The 21537-nt window shown below is 38.7% G+C and overlaps 1 protein-coding gene across 2 annotated transcripts in view; it reads left to right on the top strand.

Annotated features, from left to right (window-relative positions):
• mchr2a (melanin concentrating hormone receptor 2a) overlaps positions 1–21537 on the top strand; it is a 108484-nt gene that overhangs the window by 18485 nt on the left and 68462 nt on the right. For both annotated transcript variants that reach the window (XM_039747588.1, XM_039747589.1), the window contains exon 3: positions 3474–3683. In XM_039747588.1, coding sequence (XP_039603522.1) covers positions 3474–3683 — 210 coding nt within the window. The remainder of the gene's footprint in view (positions 1–3473; positions 3684–21537) is intronic.

Raw genomic sequence — 21537 nt, forward strand, 5'->3', positions numbered from 1 at the left:
CGTAACATGACTGTCAATATACAGTATTTGTTTTGTGAGTGTTACTGAGTGTTGCTGTCATCAAGGATTTCATTATCATTATTTCTTTCAATCAGGTTCGTATTTGTAGGATGTGTTGTGTTCAAGTTACATTCCGTGTTTGTCAATCGTTGTAAAGATGACAGGTTTCTTTCATCGATTCGTTTCTTACTGCATCAATAAACAGCTCGTCTTCTTCTTTATCTGAGACCTGACACACTGCATGCACGGGTTTTTACACTGTCTTCCTTTAGCGGGACATTGACTTTTCCACCGTGTGCTTTGTTTCCACAGTAGCTGCATTTATGAATATGCTTATCAGGCGCTTCATATTTTTGCTGCCTTTTCAATTGTGTAATTCGGTTTTTGTTCAGTGCTCTTTGGAACTGTTGCTTTTATCTGTGCACTGCGTCAGTTCACGTGAGCCGCTCGGTGTACATGCATCGAAGCTGTGCTGGTGCCATCTCCTGCTATGTCCATGGCTGTATTTAATGTTACCTTAGTCCTGGCACTTAAAACTTTCTCTCGCAGTTTCGCTGAGTTTGTGTCAAACACCACCCTGACCATCTCATCTTCCTCTCCATAAGCGCAGTCCTTCACCCGTGAATATTTACCAGTGGAAGTTTGCTATTGGATTGCCGCTGACGGACGGCCTTATATGTGCAGGCACTAAATTACAAACGCCAGCGGCAGCCGGTCTATGAACTTAATTTAAAGTGTAGGTTTACATCGTGCTTTGTTTCCGAAGTAGCAGAACTCATGAATATGGTTGTATATGTCACTCGCTCGCTTCTTATTGTTTCGCTGCCTTCTCAATTATATAATGCATGTTTTCTTGAGCGCTTTTTGAGGTCTTCCTGGTTTTCTATGTACTGCGTGATTACGTAGGAGGCGTGATGATGTCACACGAAACTCCGCCCCACGGCGTTGAAGCTCATCTCCATTACAGTAAATGGAGAAAAACTGCTTCCAGTTATGACCATTACGCGTAGAATTTCGATATAAAACCTGCCCAACTTTTGTACGGAAGCTGTAAGGAATAACCCTACCAAATTTCAGCCTTCTACCTACACGGGAAGTTGGAGAATTAGTGATGAGTCAGTGAATGAGTGAGTGAGTGAGTGAGTGAGTGAGTGAGTGAGTGAGTCAGTGAGGGCTTTGCCGTTTATTAGTATAGATTCCTTCCATTAATTTCCCTGTGATGCATGGTTAAGTTTAACTGGCCTTTGTAAGGAATGAACCTGCCAAATTTCAGCCTTCCACCCACACGGGAAGTTGGAGAATTAGTGATGAGTCAGTGAGTGAGTGAGTGAGTGAGTGAGTGAGGGCTTTGCCTTTTATTAGTATAGATTAAATGAGGAAACAGTGGATCTACTTTTTATTTCAAAAATATTACATGGTTTACTGTTTTGTCTTGTAATTCCAAACTCCATTCCAATCACTGTCTTTATATAGTTTACATCACAAAGCTGCACATTTCTCTGCTGAAAGGCAATTCTTAAAGTATCCTGCATAAGATAATATGGGTGTGTGTATGAATTTACTGAAGTGTTTGCAGGAAACAGGCTGTATTTGCCAGTGACCTTGTTCCTTGTTCACCCAAATATTTTCCTGGAAATTCACCTTCTGAGTGCCCTCAGTGCACTCTGAAGCTTTGCCAAGCCAGCATAATATGACAGAACTTTGCCAAGCTGCTTTGGCCTTGCACGATGTTCCAACTTGATCAATATTCCAGCCATTTACCCAGTATGCATTAACTTCCTGTGTTTGATCGACATGGGCATGCTGACAAAGTATATGTGCAATACTACTTTAGTATGCGAATGACTTTAGCTGCAGATGGAAGCTTCTGTCACACTTTACCCAAATGTTGTTACGCTTCTGCCTTTGCCAAGAAACGGCTCCATAAGCTTTATGACCTTAGTCTTGGAAAGTCTTTCTCCTGTGGGATGACTGGGATATTTTCTTGAATAAGGAGTGGCATTGCATATCACAAAACATAATCACATGATACCTTGGGGAGCTCTCTAAGCCCAGCTGTTTCGTTGAAGGACATGCGTGTGGCAGATTCACTGGCAGGACGACACCCAACCTCCTGCTATATACAAACAGTGCCATCTTTCATCTTTACGCCTGGTGCAGCTGTGCTGCTCTTATGTGTGAGTGGACATTTCTTGTGGGGAGGTCTTCTCTTTCTCCGATGTAGAACCCTCATCCTCATTTGAATTAACGTCTGTTATAGCATGTCTTTATTTGAAAACTAACAGTGTCAGATTGTGGGAGCATTAGCTGACCATGAATAAAATATTATGGATAATGCCACCGGATATATAACATTGATCCCTCTGCAGTGGCAGAGTAGTGCTGCATAGCTAATTTGCATGCATAATTGACCATGTGCCGCAGCTACAATCTAGCCTTAAATGAGCTCTCCCTGAGAAAGTAAACATATGTGACCTTGTGAAATAATAATAATTACAAAAAATGTATTAATGTTTACAAGGCATTTCTATCTTCTAAATAGATGAAAAAAGTGCAAAGCATCTTCACAGTGATCAGAAGCAAAACAAATATTCCAACTGCACCTGGTGCCACTGCTTCAGACAATGCAACCGGCTAGTCTCATGCTGTAGACCACAACAATGTACATTTTTTTACTTATAGTTTGCTTGTAGCCAGTTGTTGTATTCTGTTTGTTTTTATCCTTCTGTCTTCATCTTTTGTTGTTTGAGCCTCCTTGGCACAGTGGTTAGCACTGCTACCTCATAGCTTAGATCACATCTTTGGCCACAATAATCAGTTGTCGGCAGAGGTTAACCTGGCTCGTAGGGAAATTAAAACACCATCACACTTTTTTAAGACACTCAGAACTAGTTCAGCTCCTCAGTCTTATTGAGTTCATTACATTTTATGAAATTCTGCAAAGTTCCTGAAAATTTCCATGAATTTGCCGAACTTACGGTGAAGCTAATTCCTTAGGGTTCATTCATGACTAGTCGTGTCTCCATACTGGATGAAGCTGGATGGGAAAAGAGATAATCAAATCATTAACATTTCTGCACTGTGAAGAATTAAGGTGCTTTTTTTCCAGCGAAGTGTCTCAATATGTAGGTCTGGAAGCATTCTAACATTTTGTTATACCTTCAGTGCCAACCATTCCAAAACACTTCACAATGACGAAACAATTTTAAAGAAATGCATATTTAAAATTTTTAGCACAGCTTGGAAAAGTGATAATATAAGTTACACTGCAGTGACTGTTTGATTAAGCTTCTAGCTATGACGCTCTAGATAATAAATAAAAAGTAAATTACCTTTATCTGCACACAGACAAACCTCTACTTATAACTATATGCAAATATTACCTAATGCTGGATGTGTTAATTTCATTTATTTGTCTTGAGATTTCAATTTGGAGAAAAATATTAATTGATTTGTATCTGGTAATATTGCAGGTCTGCAAAGAAGACCATCCCAGATGTATATATTTGTAACTTGGCGGTTGCTGACCTAGTTCATGTTATTGGAATGCCATTCTTGATTCACCAATGGGCACGAAGAGGAGAGTGGGTTTTTGGAAGCCCCCTTTGTACCATCATTACATCACTAGACACATGCAACCAGTTTGCATGTAGTGCAATCATGACCGCCATGAGCTTGGACAGGTGAGTTATATAGCAACAAAATAGGTCATAAAATAATCTTAAAATGTTAATAAGGATAAATGGAAGAATGTTAAATATATGCTTTTTCTAGTGTCTTGCTGATCATTTAATTAAACTAATAAATGAAGCCACCACATGGTGTTATACCTGAGAAGGTATTAAAACTGTGAAGTAATGCTAAAATAAATGCTGATATATAAGGACAAAAGGAAGTAAGATCACCAGCAAGATTCAGAGCATCAGCATGATTAGATATCCCAAATATGGTGATCGTATAAAAATACAGGCACAATGGAAGTCCACTTGAAATTTTGTAGCTGTATTCTGTTTATAATAATGCCAAAAAATCTTAAGACTTTACACATTTAGAGGATGCAACAGGACATGTATTAAATAAATAAATAAATAATAGAAGTGGTGCCCAGTTATTTTTCACAACAAAACTTACTGAATTATTGAATTGAGACCAAATTCTATCCACGCATCAGAAATAGTGTTTTCCTTTTTCCTTATTCTCTGTTTATCCACTAGACTTTATTATGCTTCTGTCTATACTATATTATATAAAATGCTAATGATATACTATACTATATGTGTGTGTGTGCTTTGAAGAGGCAAAGGAGTGGCTCATGAAAGGGGATTGTCCTTGCAAGATCTGTACTTCAAAGGAAGAACCCAAACTGGTGAATGAAAATTGCCTTTTCGAGTAAATAGGGATAGGTATGGCATGCCCTAATTGCTCTAATGATGCATTATAAGTAGTCATACTGAGGGCACCCATGTAAATAGGGGGAAATAGGGGAACTGGCAGATCAAGAAGAAAACTCCCTGACACCGCTAGGTGTAAATTTCTGACCATGGAAGTAGCTCCAGGAATAGCTCTGAAAGTAGTATAGATATTTGGATGATACACTCTTCAAAATAATGGTTCTGTATTGGCACTTTCCTGTGTTGTGTGGTTCCTCTTAGAACTATAGCTTGAGAAAGAACCACTTAACTCTGGGAAGGATTCTTTGCATATGAAATTGGTCGTTTGGGTTTTGAAATAGGTCCTAATATGTAGCTGATACATATTTGGCTATCTGGCAGGATGCTATCAGATCAAGATCATGTGTGGTTAAATGCAGCAAACGTTCTTATAAAATCATGAACATATTGGTATTTCTTAAATCTATCATTGTCTATTCATGGCTATTAATGAAAGCTGTAATGTATCTAAAAAAATTCTTTCTGAAATCTTCCCAAGGATGGTTCTTTTAGGAACCAAAATTTGATCCCCTAATGCATCGCTCTGAATAAAACCACTTTGAAAAATGTATTTTCATGAGTAGTAAGCTAGTAAGTCATCCACTTAATATTTCTTGAGGATTGTGTTCAGTTATCTTTTATTCGATATTGTGTTGTCTCTCTTTCGTCAAATCTATTTTGAGAGCTTTGCTAAAATAAATACATAATTTTTATTTAAATAAATAATATTTTTGCACTTTAGTTTTATGACACTACTTTTCTCACATTTAGGAAGAGGTTACCTTTTTTCCAAGATAGAGAAAAGCTCTCAAATTCTCTTTTGATGCCAGTGACTGTGACATTAATCTCCGTTGATGATAGTCTTATTTTCTTAGAAACTGTTTAGAGAAGGGTCTGTTTTTAAGTTTAATTTGGCTGAAAATTTCATTTCAAAGTCTTCACTATGACATTGAGCACATAAATGCTTCAAATAACTGCAAATCATTTTTTAAAAATGTATCGTCTCGGTTTACATTGTAATATAATAATAGTTTTATATAATGAACTATATTCTTTTACAATCACATAGCCATAACGTTGAATGAAATCTCACAGTTTGGCCAAACATACTTTGAACCTGCAAAAATCATCCTTTGACATTAAATACATAACATGACTTGACTCGGGGAAGTTATATTATTTATAATTGGGATGGAATTTACTCCTTTTGTTTTTGTGTGTTCTACTTCTAAGAGTGCACTTTATGAAAATAAATATGAAACTATAATTAGCTACATTTAAAGAGATAAATGGATTAATTAACATCTTAAGCAGTCATTGACTTGTTGGAAAGATTCCTCTAAAACATTTAGATTCATAGCATTTATAGTAGTCTTTTCTGAAGTGTCAAGGGAACTGTGGAATTGTTTTATTTAATTTTTTTTTTATTAAACTTGCTTATGACAGACAACAGATAAGATTAGATGTGAACAATCAAAACATAAAAATGTATAAAAATGTGAACGTATAAAAACGTGTCACAGCACTTAAATTTTCTTCATTAATACCAAGCATACATTTACAGTAAATTAATCATCATTCAATATAAATGGTATACTGCATGTAAAGTAAGAAAGTGACGTCACTCCAAAATGCCCCACTATGTTAAAAACACTTATACTGGTTTTATACTCAGAGATCATTATGTAACATACTTTTAGATTTTATTTCTTAAAAGGTTATTGGCCACTTTTCTTATAAGTTGATCACATGAGTCCAGCTGGCCATGACTGGTTTTGGGAGTAAGTCATCTAAGCATCGGAATCTTCAGTTCATTCAGATTAATTAATTGATTAATTAGATTAATTTGAGCCTCTATAAAGTTAATAATGTAAATGTGTCCAGTTAATATTAATGTAACTGAAATAATGCAAGTGTCTTCTGCATTTTGATCAACATCTGGCCAGGAAAATATTTGGGTGAACAAATATCTAGCTAGATGCTCCTATCTCATTTTCAAACCTCCTAGTCTCAAAAATGATTTCCCATTATGATGTCCTAATCTGGCATTACAGTTGTATAAATCATTAACAATTTTGAGCATTGAAAAGGTGTTTCTTTGTCTTCCGTAGCTATTTCCATTTTTATATATGGTCATTTTTATTTCTTTTCCAATATCAATTTTGGCATCATTTTAATTGCCGGGTGCCTATCCTGACTCCAACCCTCACCATTTAACGGGGCTTGGGACCAACTCCAGAGTGAATGCTCGTCTAGAAAAGGTGCTATATAAATAAAAATTATTATTAATTACTATTTTGATTATGTACATTTGAACAGTACATTTTGCATATCACTTTCTGTTCTCCCAACAGTGTTGCATGTTGTTTTTCCATACACTGAATATCTCTATAAAGTATTAATTATTTAAAGAATTTTCTCAAAAAAATGCTCTAATTAGCTGTACAAAAGGTAGAAACTGCTGGAGAGCCTGCTACATGCTGCTTATGAATGTCTGTCTTTTTTATTAAAGTTCCTATAAAATGTGTGTGATGTTATTAGCCATAGAAATCTAGGGCCGATAGGTTATTAAATTTAAGTGGATCTAAATATGCTTTTTACAGCTCAGGGTATGTACCATTAGAACTGGTGCCTTCATCTTTAGAACATTCCTGTTGGTATTAAAATAAAGTCTGTCAATCAGTCTTCAGTTATATCTTTGTCTACAAAAAAAAAACTGCTGCTTTAATTAATTATACCTGGAAATAACTTTGAAATACTCACCACATTAGGCAGTACTAAACTTTTCAGTTGTATCTTTTTTGCTGAAATGCAAAACCACAGGAGTCAAATTTTGCAATTTTTTTATAGTAAACATAGTTATATGTTATTTCTGACATTCATGATAATAGCCTAAATGATTTTAAATACATAGTAAAATACAAAAAAAATCTGTCATTTCGATTTCTCAATGGACATTTCTCAAAGACAAGACAACAGATTAAGTTCATTACTATAGGACCTCTAGAGTGCATGTGTATATATTGGACTACGTGTACCCGTTGATTCCAAAAAGTGCAACTGTCTTGTTTTGCTTTTTGACATACCTTGGTATAAACCTTGATTTCAACAGATTACTTTAAACAAGAATTTTAAGTCAACAAAAACAACAACATGTGTTTATATAGCACATTTTCATAGAAATGATGTAGCTCAAAATACTTTACAAGATGAAGAAAGAAAACTTTTATAAAAAATAGAAATATAAAAGTAAGATTAGGCAATACTAAATAACAAAGAATAAAGTAAGGACAAAAAAAAAAAAAAAGATGGCTGGAGAAAAAAAAACAAAATCTGCAGGGGTTCTGAGGCCACGAGAACATCCAGCCCTCACTGGGCATTCTACCTAACATAAATGATCAAAATCAGTCCTCATGGTTTTCAGGCGTCACATGCAAGAATTATACGGTGATGGTCATGTGGACATCTGGCCTTCAATTCGTCAATGTAGGGACTACATGGTGCTTTAAACAGGTTGTGCCAAAAAACAGATAAAGAACAGCAGATAAAGTAGGGGTTAGTACAGATTGCAGCGCCTTGATAAAAATGATAATTCAATGTGTTTTATCTTGGTAGAGTAATATATTTTGCTCTACTTTCCCCTATTGTATTATTAATATGTAGCCTTAGAATGCCTAATCTCACAGACTTACCACTGTTTATAAGGTACTAGCAAAATACCCGAGCTTTGCAGCGGAGAATTAGTGTGTTAAAGAAGTAATGAAAAAGAAAAGGAAACATTTTGAAAATAACGTAACATGATTGTCAATGTAATTGTTTTGTCACTGTTGTGAGTGATGAGTGTTGCTGTCATATATATATATATATATATATATATATATATACACACACACACACATATAAACATATATATATATACATATCCATACGTATATACATATACACATATATATATATATACACACACACACACATATATACATTGTCGTGGATGCCAGGGGCGATGACCCGGCCGGGATGCCTTGGAAGACCGGAAGTGGGCGTGCGCCCTTCTGGGACCACGTGGGGGCTGCCTTCCTGGTTGCTTTGGGGGCCACGGGTACAGGGCATGGAAGCTCCACGCTGTAGGGGCCCGTGGTCACCGCCCAGGAGACGCCCCAATGCCTTGGGGACCTGTTGCCCCAGCACTTCCGCCACACCAGCAAGTGCTAGGGGGAAGACTTTGGGAGACACCCAGGAAGCTGCCGGGAGGACAGCCGGCACTTCCGCCACGCTGGAGCGTGGCCAAGGGAGGATTGCCGGGAACACCTGGTGCTCATCCGGGAACCATATAAAAGGGGCCGTCTCCATTCATTCAGGGCTGGAGTCAAGAGGAGGCAGGACGAAGCACAGAGGAGGTGTGGAGGCGGCCCGAAGAGAGGCATTGTGGCCAGGACTGAGTATTTTGGGGGGGTTTTGTGCACTACTGGGTCTTAGTGACCATTATTTGGGTCTGTGTGACCATTGAACTTATTTGTAAATATTGTAAATAAATGTGTGGTGGTTGAGTAACAACATGTCCGCCTGTCTGTGTCCGGGTTGGCTCCACATCTGGCGTAGTCGGCAGGATGCTCCGCCTGTTACAAGGCGGGGACCTGTACAACAAAATTCTGTTGTGGACGGCCCGGTGCAGCAGGGGACCCCACCCACGTGCCGCGGGTGCTGCATGCACACAGCCCCGCGGGGTAAAGGAACCCCACGGACCGCCAGGGGTCCTCAGGAGAGCCGTCTTCCCCTGTCGCGGGCTGGCGGCATGCATGGCATGAGTGCAGCGGTTTCCAACGAGCGGGGGCCGGGTGTGTTTTTTCTTTTATAGGTAGGGACTTCCCGGATCCGCGTCAGTGCCCTCCGACAATAGCTACGGCGCAACGAGCTGTGCACGCGGCGAGGGGGGAGTCCGTGAGGACGCTGCCTGGACACGGGCTGCTGAGTGCCCCGGGTCCTAGCGCTTTCCGCCCCGAGTCGGCCGCGGTCTCGCGTCGCACTATAGGGAGACAGACGGGAAAGAGGCTCTTTCTAATTTATAAGGAATCTCAAACCGTCATGGCGTCCCAGTGTGGAAGGGGGAATGAGAGGCTGTGTGCCGATTCCTCCGACAGGAAGGGACGTGGTGCTGGGTGCACCCGTCAGAAGGCCTTCAAGTCAGCGGGGATCAACGGACTGGAGGCGGTCCCGTCGTTGGATTCTCCAGGAGGGACACGGAACCCACGGAGAGGGTGCCAAACAGGCAAGTGCCGGGATGTCGGATGGAGGGGAGAACGCTGCCAGTGCGTGGCACGTGGTGACGCTGGGAGAGGGTGTCTATGCAGCGGTTCTACCCTTTGTTTCCTATATTTTGTAGGACCAGACCCCGGACTGGCAGTAGGGCTCACTTTGTCGGGAACCTGCCCTCAGGAGACGGGCCGCCTGCAGGAAAGACTCTCCGCTGGCGAGGGGGTGCCGCCATGGTTCTTGGAGGCCACGGAGGTGCGAGTGGCTCCTACTAAAGGGGTGCAGAATCCTCGGAGGGGGTGCCGAACGAGTGGGCGCTGGGGTGCCAGTAAGAGAGGGGAGCGCAACCTGTGCGAGGCACAGGGGGACACCAATTGGTGGTGTGCAGGTGGCGTCTCCGTCCCTACCCCTGTTGGGAGAACAGGGCCGGACCTTGGTGACCTTATCTATCTCCAGTTGTCCTTGACAAGAAATTTCCTTTTTGGGGATTAGATCTATCCCAGCTGTGGCATAAAGATAGGAGCCAAACCCTTTAGAGTTCCCACTCATGTACTCACCCACGTGGACCATGTAACTTAGGATGCACATCTTTGGAATATGGGAGTAAAATAAGAGTACTTGGAGAAAAATACATGTACACAAAGGCATTTCACACAAACAGCATCCAGGTATGGGATTCAAATACATAATTTTGGATCCATGGAGTGCCTCAGTCCTACCTAAATGTAAGACAGCTTTGCCTTATTTTTGAGAAAACAATAAAAAATAAAACATCCCAAAAAACCCACAGTGGCACCCTGGGCAAGTCAGTGACAAAGGCATAATGGAAATAATTAGTTGAGCAAAGGCACTTTTTTAATTATCATCTTACAAATGCAACAAATTTAAATGGCCTTTTCAGTTTTGTATATTATATGCTACCAGCTAAGACTGCATTCTGTCCTTTACAGCAGGTAAGCCACTTTCTTATGCTACAAATGTTAACTATGTTTTTTAACAAAATCAGTTACTATATTCTCTCTATATTACTACTTATTCTCCTAATATAATAATGGAATAAAGTAATACATCCCTCCCAAACCTGCACTATATTTTTCATTTTTATGAGTTAGAAGTGAAGTAAAAACCCAAACATTATTGCTCTGCACAAAATCTTTAGATGCCGGTACATAAGAGACTTTACTACACTAATCAATGTTTCATATAAAAGTTTTAACTAAAAACTGTATAAACAAAGCAGTTGTCATACTGGAGACGATAATAATAATATATTTGATGTACATTGAAAGTGACAAGATTGCAAGGTATGCAAGTGCAGAATGCAGAAAACAACAACAATTTGTTCCATACTAATTAAATTTGACTCCAAAAACACAGATTATTATTTCTACCAAATAGTACTACTAAATGTGTAAAGTTTATTTTGACAAAGTACTAATTTTTCACATAAAAAGAGAATAATGATGTCTGTATAAAAATGGTCAATTACATAATTTACAAGATAAACTTATTGAGAGCATTAATATGGAAATACACTGCTCAAAACATCAAGGGAACACTTAATTATCGCAGTCTAACACCAAAAGTCAATTAAGCTTCAGGGATTTCAATTTGTCCAAATCTCTCAATTTGTTAGGAAGCATAAGCAATTGTGAATCAGCGTCACCTATTTTGGTGCAAAGGAAAGTGGCAACAGGTGCACTGGAGAGGCAACTGCAAGACAACTCCCAAAAAGAGAATGGTCTTGCAGGTGGTGACCACACACAATTGCTCTCTCCTTATCCTTCCTGATTGATTCTTTTTCATTTTGCTAGTGTCTTTGTCACTATTGGTAGCATGAGGCTGTACCAGCAGCCGATTCAGTTTGCACAGGTAGTCTAACCCCTCCACGATGGCACATTCATATGTGCCATTGCAAGAAGGTTTGCTATGTCTCCATGAGGTGGGCTATTACACAGGTAGAGCTAGACTGTAGAATTTCATCAACCCAGCAGGGAAGGACTGGTATCTGTTCCTTTGTGTGAGGAGGAACAGGAGTAGCACTGCCCCATCCCTGCAAAATGACCTCCAGCTGGCTACTACTGTGCATGTTTCTGACCAAACTTTTAGAAAACAGACTCTATGAGGGTGGCATGAGGGTCCGGCATTCTCTAGTTGGACCTGTGGTCACAGCTCATCATTATGCAGCTCGATTAGCATTTGCCAGAGAATACTACAACTGACAGCCCTGCCATTGGTGCCCTGCTCTCTTCAAAGATGACAGCAGGTTCACACTGAGCACATCTGACAGACATGAAAGAATTCAGAGAAACTGTGGTGAAGGTTATGCAGCCTGCAATATCATCCAGATTGACCAGTATGGCGGTGGGTCAGTGATTGTCTAGGGAGGTATATCCTTGCAGTGTCCACATGGTAGGCAACAGTACCCTGACTACTGTTAGGTACTGGGATGAAGTCCTCAGAGCCATTGTAGTTAGAGAATGCCTGGCCTCATGTTGTCAGAGTGTGTATTCAGTTCCTGGATGATGAAAGCATTGATGCCACTAACTGGCCTGCAGGTTCCCCAGACCTGAATCCAATTGAGAACCTCGGGGATGTTATGTATTGGTGCCAAGTAGCACCACAGACCTTCCAGGACCTCACTGATGCCCTGATCCACGTTTGGGAGGAGATACCCCAGGACACCATCTGCCCTCTCACCAGGAACATGCCCAGACGTTTTCGGGAGTGCATACAAACACATACAAACAGCCATACACGCCAAAGAGTCCACATTATGAGTGTTTTTTCAACATTTGACTTTAATTTTCAGTGTGATGTTGATTCCAGCCATCAATGAGCGATTTTGGTTTCCTTTGACCATTGTTACAGCATTTTGTTCTCAATTACACAGTATTACCCAGAAAAGATTTTCATTCATCAAGATGCAATATGTAATTTAAATATTCCTCAAAAATATTTTTTTGAGCAGTGTATATTTTCTGGTAATAAACCGATAAGAAATGCCAATCCATTTCACTATATACTGTAAGTTATGACAGACATTGAGTTTCTTTTGATTTTATTTGAAGATCTTGACTCAAAGATCAATGTACAGTAATGAAAATTTCATGACAATGCATTAAAAGGCTTAGGTGAATAAGGCGTTGTGGCAAAATATTAAAGACAAAGAAGTTGAGATGTACAGTAGATGAGCTATAGATGTCTGCAAATGCCTTTTCAGCTTATATACACGAGATCACTTTAATTATGGTTTATTAACAATAAATATTATAATATTAAAGGTCATAGCCTCACAACATCTTCAAATGCTGATTCAGTGCTGTGCCTTTTGGGTGCTTTTTGACCCAATTTTTATACCCCTTTTTATGAGCTTTGAGTGTTTAAAATATGTGCAAAAAAGGAGATATTTTTTTTTTTTTTTTTGTAAAATCAGGATGATTTACTAAAAGCCTTCACAATTCTGAAATGACACTGAGGATGTTTTTATGGGCTGTGAACAAAAAAAAATTATGGGATGTTTGTTTTTTTTTTACTGTTCATTAATTTGGGGAAAGTGATAAGGTTTCATTGTGAACAGATGACATTTATGGGGCTTTTACTAATTTCAAACACAAAATGGGCCACATCTGACCCCAGTGACTTTGTAAAGGTTAAAGCATAAACCAAGGCCGGAATGGGATTAAATTCAAGCTGGGAATCTCATACAAACTCAGGCCACACTATAGACACCTGCCATATAAAAGATGGTTTTATCCTAGCCTATAAAATTAGTTCACTGTATGTCTGCAACCTTGTCAATTATATTGTCAAAGTAAAGTCCAACAAGAATCTCTCTCTCTACTGACATTAGTCCTAAGGTGCTCCTTTGTAACAGAGGCCCCCAGCTTGTTCTTCAGAACTTTCACTTTGGTGAAGCTTTGTTCACAGGCTACTTGTGACACAGACAAGGCCAGTAAGAACTTGTAACTGAAGCCAATGACATGGTAGGCATCAGTCAACAGAATGTAACGAGACAGGAAGACATGGAAGCATTTTTGCAAGCTGAACAACTTTTGCCCTTTCAATTCCAGGGTAATTTCATCAGAATCCCAAAGATTATCATCTGATCCTGAGAGCTTCTTCACTCTCCTTACACAATACAAGTATTTCTAAGCTTAAAAATGGGTAGTCTTTTTAGAACCCATTTGGTCAGACCAATAGCCCTATTTGAGCTATAATGATAATAATAATAATAATTTTATTTATATAGTACATTTCAATGCGATCAGTGCTTTCCTGATTACTACTGATCGCAAGATAATAATATCAGACATCCATATAATCCCACACAAGTCACCCAATTATGTGCCATGAATGAAAAAACTGAGCATGAATTTTAAAGGAATATACCTACAATTAATTATACAAAGTGCAGATATATAGCAAGAATGTACTATAAGCATTTTTGTAAGTCACAGCACACATGAACTTTCTTTTAATAACTTTTTAAACAAATGATCTGGAGATCAGTTTGATTATGGTTAAGTGATAATACCCAGGGAATAATACACAACTCTGGCAAACCTATCTGCTATGCCCACAGGAGGTAGCTTAAATTACTTTGAAACATTTTTAATAACTTATTTATTGCATGCTCCAGGCATCAGTTATGTTTATGGCAGGTTCTGGTTTGCCAAAGGGTACATACATTTAGAGATTTCAACTGTGCTATAAGATTGACAGCTAACATATATAGATCGCTAGTACATTTTAATGCTCAAAGCGTGATTGCTAAGTCTGATTAACATATACAGTATTAGCAGGGATTAAAGTTATTAACCAAATGGTTACAGATGATAAAAAATAGAAATTTGCAGGTAACCTTGAATAGATATGACAGAATATTCAGTTTATTATTCCCCTTGTAGAAGTGACAAGATTAAAATTCAAGAAAAAAAACAAGATGAGTTATTATAAATTTATTTTCATACTTATAATACCTCTTAATTAGTTGTGAAGGAACCCCAGGTGTCAGCAAGCCCAAACCCCGATAGGAACACACAAGCACAGTCCCGGGTTCAAATAAATGTTGATTTATTAACCAACTCCTGTCACAATAATCACAAAAACACAGGTTTTTCTCTTCATTATAATTTTCTCATCTCTGCACTGCCCTCCTCCAATCAAGTGTTGCCTCTCTACCTCCCTGCTCCGACTCACCTGGATAAGGGAGTGCGGTTCTTTTTATTACAGACCCGGGAGTATTTCCGGTGCCAGGGGGATTGCCTGATCTAAGTACTTCTGAGTCACACAGAAGTCCATCACAGTAGGAAGCTTATCTCCCTGCAGTGCCCTCTTTTGGTACCATGTGACCCCAGCAGGGCTGCCCTGCCGGACTACATTTCCCTGCATGCCCTGCTGACTTTGCACTGGGCATCGATAACCAGGGCTGCTGTCCATCTAGCATGCTGGGAGGATAAAAGAAAACCCCAGCGATATTTTTTCTCTTTAATGGGCTATCTGTTCACCCTTTCAGGTCTGCTCCCTCTCCTGGCCAGGATGCCCATCCAGCCCACGTGGCATTTATATAGTATAATTTTTGCCATTCTGCATCAAATTTGATACACTGGACATGCTGAGTTATTTCTAATTTGTTTGAAATACACCACATGATGTCAAATGTACATTATGTATTAAATCTGAGAAACAAAGTGTCCCTAGAGCAGTTTTGATGATTTATATGAAATATAAGGGTGTCAAGGGATGCTACTCCATTCTTAATTATTAAAGCAGAGCCACTAGCTAACTGTGTTACCATATAATTTTGAATGGTTTTAGGGACTGCGGAAGGCTGGCACCCTGCCCGGGGTTTGTTTCCTGCCTTGCGCCCTGTGTTGGCTGGGATAGGCTCCAGCAGACCACCATGACCCTGTAATTAGGATATAGCGGATTGGATAATGGAAGGATGGATGGAATGTTTTTAGGGAATAGACTTGTATAGGTTCCTGGCACATATTTGTTCCATTCAGCATTTTTAACAATATACTTAGTTTAGTTTGAATATTAAGATTTTTTATGGTTTGGTCTGATTTATTGCTATGCATGTATATAAACTTTCCAGACTCATCAATGCACTAACCCACAATTGTGTAGACAGGAAGAAAATATTCCACCCTCCTGTCACATAGTTGCATTGTAATAGATGTCAAAAGCAACAGCTTTAAAAGAGCTGGACCTTGAAACATTTTTGCATGTAAGGGGAGGCTTAGGGCAGACCCTATCCCCAAATGTGACCAAATAGAGGGAAGGGAGCAAAATGCTAAGCCTGATGCAGATGCCTTTGCTCAATGTTTAGGTAGCAGTTTCAGCTTAGATTGCTGATACTTTATTTGTGAAGCCAAGAGACATTGACTCTCCCCCAAAAAATAAAAAAATAAAAAAGTTGTTGGGTGCAAAACAAAACAAAGCCCTCTTTTCTTTTGTTTTCTTGTTTATTGGTTAAATGACCTGCAGAATATGGTCTGAGTAGGAGCTACAATAAAGTAGCATTATTTTTTGTTTTTTGTTTGTTCTATCCTGTCATGGAGAAGTCCATATGAGTCCCACTGAGTCACAAGTGCCTTTTTTTGTTAAGCTAGCCATGCCCTGATGTTTTTTATTATTGAGCTGAGTGTCAGCTGTATTTTCCTGAGATGTCAGACATGCTTCACTAAGTGGTGGCTGCTCTTTCAGTATTAAACCTGCCATCTAGCAAAGCTGCCTGTGCTGTTCCTGTTTGGTCTGTAAACCAGCAAGACAATTAATCTTCCTTTGTTATTTTTGTCCTGCCAGACAACCAACAGTTGTACAGTTGGCCCACCATCACACTTACTGCTGTTTGCCTTGCATGATTTTCATCTGTACCACAAGCTATCCACATACTTGATCACTGAATTCTCTTTTCTGCCTTTTTCAGCTAACTGTCTAACAGTCTCACAGTGCTGGGGAATTTTCTTTTTAATAATGGCTAAGATCATTCTAGCAATGGTTCCAAGGAACATCCTTTATTCAACAGATCCGAGAGAACATAGTCATATGAACAGCCTGGGTTCATTATGGCAAATGCTAAAAAATATGGGTTGATGAAGACTGGGATAACTTTTATAACATAGCTTTATAATCACATTACATAATCTTACACCAATTAAAGTAAGAATAATATAGTCCATCTCAAAACCTATACCTTGAATGGATAGAAATTATATTGTGTGGATAATACCGTAAATGAAAGAGTTAACAAGTAATCATTTAATCTCTTTGTCGTCACCTAGGATGTGGTGGACAAGAAATTCTTTGTTGCATAGAAAAGTATGTAATAAAAATAAATGGGCAAACAGAAAACACAGAAAATTTCTCTAACAGCGGGTAGCCCCAATCAAATTCTTGTCTAAGCAATCATATGCATCTGCATCATCAGCAAGATGGCAGTATTTGTTTGACTGTAGCATGTCCTCTGAATAAAACTCTAGTTACTCTCCTTGTTTAAAGAAGTTCTGAGAATTAGTGGAAATTGGTAACTTTTGACTTTGAGATACAAGCCCTGATTTCTTGGTTTGCTTTACACACAGTTTCCTCTGTAATCTAGATACTTAACCTCTGCCACTAAAAGTAACAATTAATCTAACAGAAAAAGAAGATTAATTAATAGGTTTATTTTAGATTGTTTATGTTGTTGGATTGTGGCAGTCAAATATAGTATATACATTTAATCTGCATTAATTGTTTTGAGGTTTCAGTAACTATTACCCTCCCCGCATTTTATTAATGTTATACTGCTTTAATTAACCTATAAAAGTCTTTCAGATAAAATTTTATTTTGTTATTAGAGTAACAGAGAGTCTGAATCAGAAATATTAAACAAATTCATAATCAAAATACAACTTGGAGTCATTACTAAAATAATTTTGTTAACTGTCTCAAACACCATCACCAGAAATGCACGATCTGCAATAGTTCATGCTGATGCAAACTATAAAGCAGTATGTAAGTGGAGGGGTCGCCAGCCACATTTAAAAACCCACATTCAGTTTTATACTTCCAATTTAGTGGCACTAGATCACTGCACTTGCATATCTTTGGCATATGGCAAGAAAACTAGACTTTCTCATAGTAGCTATACAAAATTAAGTTATATGAAAGAATGGAGAAGATAATTGTTGTGCCCATTGTTGTATCCATCACTAGTGTCATGCCACATACACTGCACAAAACCTATTAGATATAAACCAATACACATTGTCACAAATGTTTGATTAGGAGGGAGCTGAGTGGACCAAATGTAGGTAATTACTCGCAAAGTCAGCGGGTGGCAGGGTGCGCTAAACCTACTTCTGTTATCTCTGCAGGCCAGATACGGGAAAACCGACCTGATTTTTCATCAACAACATCACTTCCAGTTCCAGCACCAAAAATGACTTCACCTCCGTTTCTGGTACAAAAGAATGATGTCACCACGAAAGACATCACTTCTGTTTTTTTCTTTTAAAGCCGCCATCATATCACAAAATCATCAGTTCAGTTTGGAACTCAGTGAGAGCACATCTCAGCTTACTTCGATACCCTTTTGTAGCCAGGGACAATATATGGGTGGCTGCCCCAAACCTTTTTTTGTGTGTTGAGACTGATTTTTTCACAACATAAACAAAATTACAGATAGCATCCAAATTAAATACATATCACAGAGAGAGAATATTCCTTAATGCAAAAACAATCCCTTAAAACTTTGTGGAGGCTGGCCTTTACACAGACAGTCAGACACATTCATGTCACCCACAACACGTTTATTTTGGTGCTCCATATTTACAAATAGTGCTCACAAACCCCACAAGTCCCTAAAATCCTGGCCATAAAACCAATGCCTTGCTTCTTCAGGCTGCCTCCTTCCTCCACCAAGACCTCGTCTTTCTACTCCCGACTCCAGCCAGCATATTAAGGGAGGCAGCCCCTTTTATACGCACCTGGATGTGCTCCAGGTGTCCTCCAGTGATCTTCTGCCGACACTCCCCTGTGTGGCGGAAGCACCGGCTGTGTACCCGGAAGCACTCTGTGTGTCCCCGATCCTCTTCCCCCCAGCACTTCCGGGTGTGGCAGAAGTGCTGAGGTACAGGGCTCTCTAGGCACAGGGGTGCCCCCTGGCGGTGACCACGGGCCTCTACAGGGTACCAGGGCGGTCGCCCCCACATGGTCTGGGGAAGGCGCAAGCCCTCCTCCAGTCCTCCTGGGTGTCCCGGCCAGGTCACCACCCCAGCCATCTCTGACAACATATACAGGCATGCACACCACATAAAACTGCCCTGTGTCTTGGCCTAGACCCAATGTAAGCGGTAGCAATGGGACTATCCCAGAAAATAATTTATTAATAATAATAATAATAACTAATAATAATAATATGGAAAAATAGGAAATGCGGAGATTATACACATTCAGTTTTGTGTTGTTTTTTATCATGCACAAGGTCATGTAGAGATTTGTTTAAGTGATTAATTTAGACTACTGAATAATGAAAAGGAAAAGATAAAAATCACAAATAGAGGTTCACTTTTAGGAAAAAAATAACTTTGAAAACTGAAACTAACTGTAACCACTTTATATTTCAGCTAATAAACATTTTAAAGATCATTTACTTGATTATAAGAACATGTGATATTAGACATGGTTGTTAATGCAGTTGCCTACCTGACAGTTTGAATGCTGCTCCTGCTTCTTGTCCGTCTGGAGTTTGCATATTTTCTCTGTGACTGTGTTGGTTTTCCTCCAGGTTCCCTGGTTCCCCCCAAATATCTGAAGACATGCATCCTAGGTTAACCGACAACTCTAAATATGTGAATGTGTGTGCACGTGGGTGTCTGTGATGTTAGATGGCCCTGTGATGGCCCGATGCCTAATCAAGGTTGTGTCCTCCCTTGTTCCCAATGCTGCTGGGTTAGACATTGGTCTCTGGAACCCTAAATCAAATTAAGTGTCTTTAAATGTGTTATGTTATGTTATATTATATTAAGTGACTGCTGTGTGATATAAAAAAAATAGAAATGTTCCTGAAAACATTACTTACAAGTTCCAGCTATTCAAAACAGAATTACAGAAACATTTATGTGATGTGTTTATCTTTTTGCCTACATAGCAAGTCAGAAGCATACTCTTGCCCTTTGTTCTTATTTCTTGTATTTGTTAACTGAAAATGTAAAACCACTTTCAAAATTATAAGCATCTGAACCAAAATCTAATTTTATCAGATTGTCCATAAACTAATAATTGTGTGGCTTTTCAAGGCCTACATATGGTTTAAACCAAACAAAAAGCATATTTGCATAATAATATTTCAACCTTCATATGCTATAAATATTAGACTTCTCTTCCAGCAGATGCTTGTAAAATACAGATAAATTTAAAAGAATATTTAAAGTTCAATGTTATTTGCTCATTTGAATAAGACTCAAGCTAACAATGGCCCACATGCAGGCTGTAACTACCTCCAAAGAAAAGAGCTGCAATAACATTTTTTCTTTCTTTCAGCTTCTGGTTTTAGTGCTTCTTATTCCAACTGATTAAATTTAATAAGAGACCTGCACTATTAGGTTTTTTGTTTCTGTAATTCTTATTTCTTAATAAAATAAATATTAGTTTTCATTGTCAGGTTTAGGCTTTAAGTTTCTCCTCAGAATATTATATTTTGTTCTGTTGATATTTAGCTTCTGGAAATTTTCCATGTTGAATCTTGTAGTTAATGTTGAAAATAAAGTAATTAGGTGAGTAGAAAAAAATTAACATAAGAATAGCTCTCCCTATTGGCTGCACCCACCCCATTCTCAACCTTTTCGGCATTCTATACTCTCCTAAAGAGATAAAATCTCAGCAATGCAGTGCACCTCTTTTTAGATATGTCCAACACTTACCTGCCAGAAGCAGCACAAAACTCTTCCACAATATAAACATGAAGTATTCCATAAAATACAAGTGGAGTAGTACTTTAGATGTTTTGCTTGCTTTTAAAGTTCTAGGTCAAAGTCCAGATTACTTTTTACATTACAGTCTTTAAATATGACACTTGATTTATTGACCTCTATGTAAAACCAGAACTTTTGGCAATTCAGTCTGGTACATTCAAGCTGAACATGGTAACAACATGTTTAGGGAAACATCTTCAGTAATAACAGTAATACCTGCTCTTCGGCCTATGAGTCTATGGGAGATCATTCACAGTGCAAGAACATAAATCTGAAAAATGAGAGAACAGCACTGAGTCCATCAAGCTCATTTGTATAGTTAATAACTAAGCTGTCCCAACATCTCATTCAGATACTTCTTAAAGGTTGTCAAGGTTTCTACTTCAACTACATGTCTCAGTAGTTTGTTCCAATTTTTCCACAACTCTCTGCATGAAGAAGGGCTTCTGGCTTCACACCTAAGTGGAACAAGTCCTTCATTCTGCTTTATGCAGGAGTATTAACAAATGGAGAACATTCAAGATAATTGCTAGTCTTTATTGAACTTTGCACCCCAGAAAAATCACCCAAAAATCAGATCAAATTAAAAATTGCACAACATCTACATTAAGGGAATACCTGGAGCAAGTCACTTAAACTACCTGCACTCCAAACTTAATAATATACATGTAGAATAGTAAAAATCTTTAAAATGGTGTGTTCCCTATTGAAATGCACCTTCAGGACATTTTAGTTGTGATTCCGGGCTACCCATTTCAGCTTTTCTAAACTTTAAGGAGACTACAGTATTGTGTTACATGTTCTTTTCCACTGTCTGGCTTTGGAAATTACTATACTACCGGCTGAGTCTTCTGTACCCCTATTTATTTTAGTATTTAAGTCATGTCCAGGCA

The sequence above is a fragment of the Polypterus senegalus genome, chromosome 3 (genome assembly GCF_016835505.1).
Source record: "Polypterus senegalus isolate Bchr_013 chromosome 3, ASM1683550v1, whole genome shotgun sequence".
NCBI lineage: Eukaryota > Metazoa > Chordata > Cladistia > Polypteriformes > Polypteridae > Polypterus > Polypterus senegalus.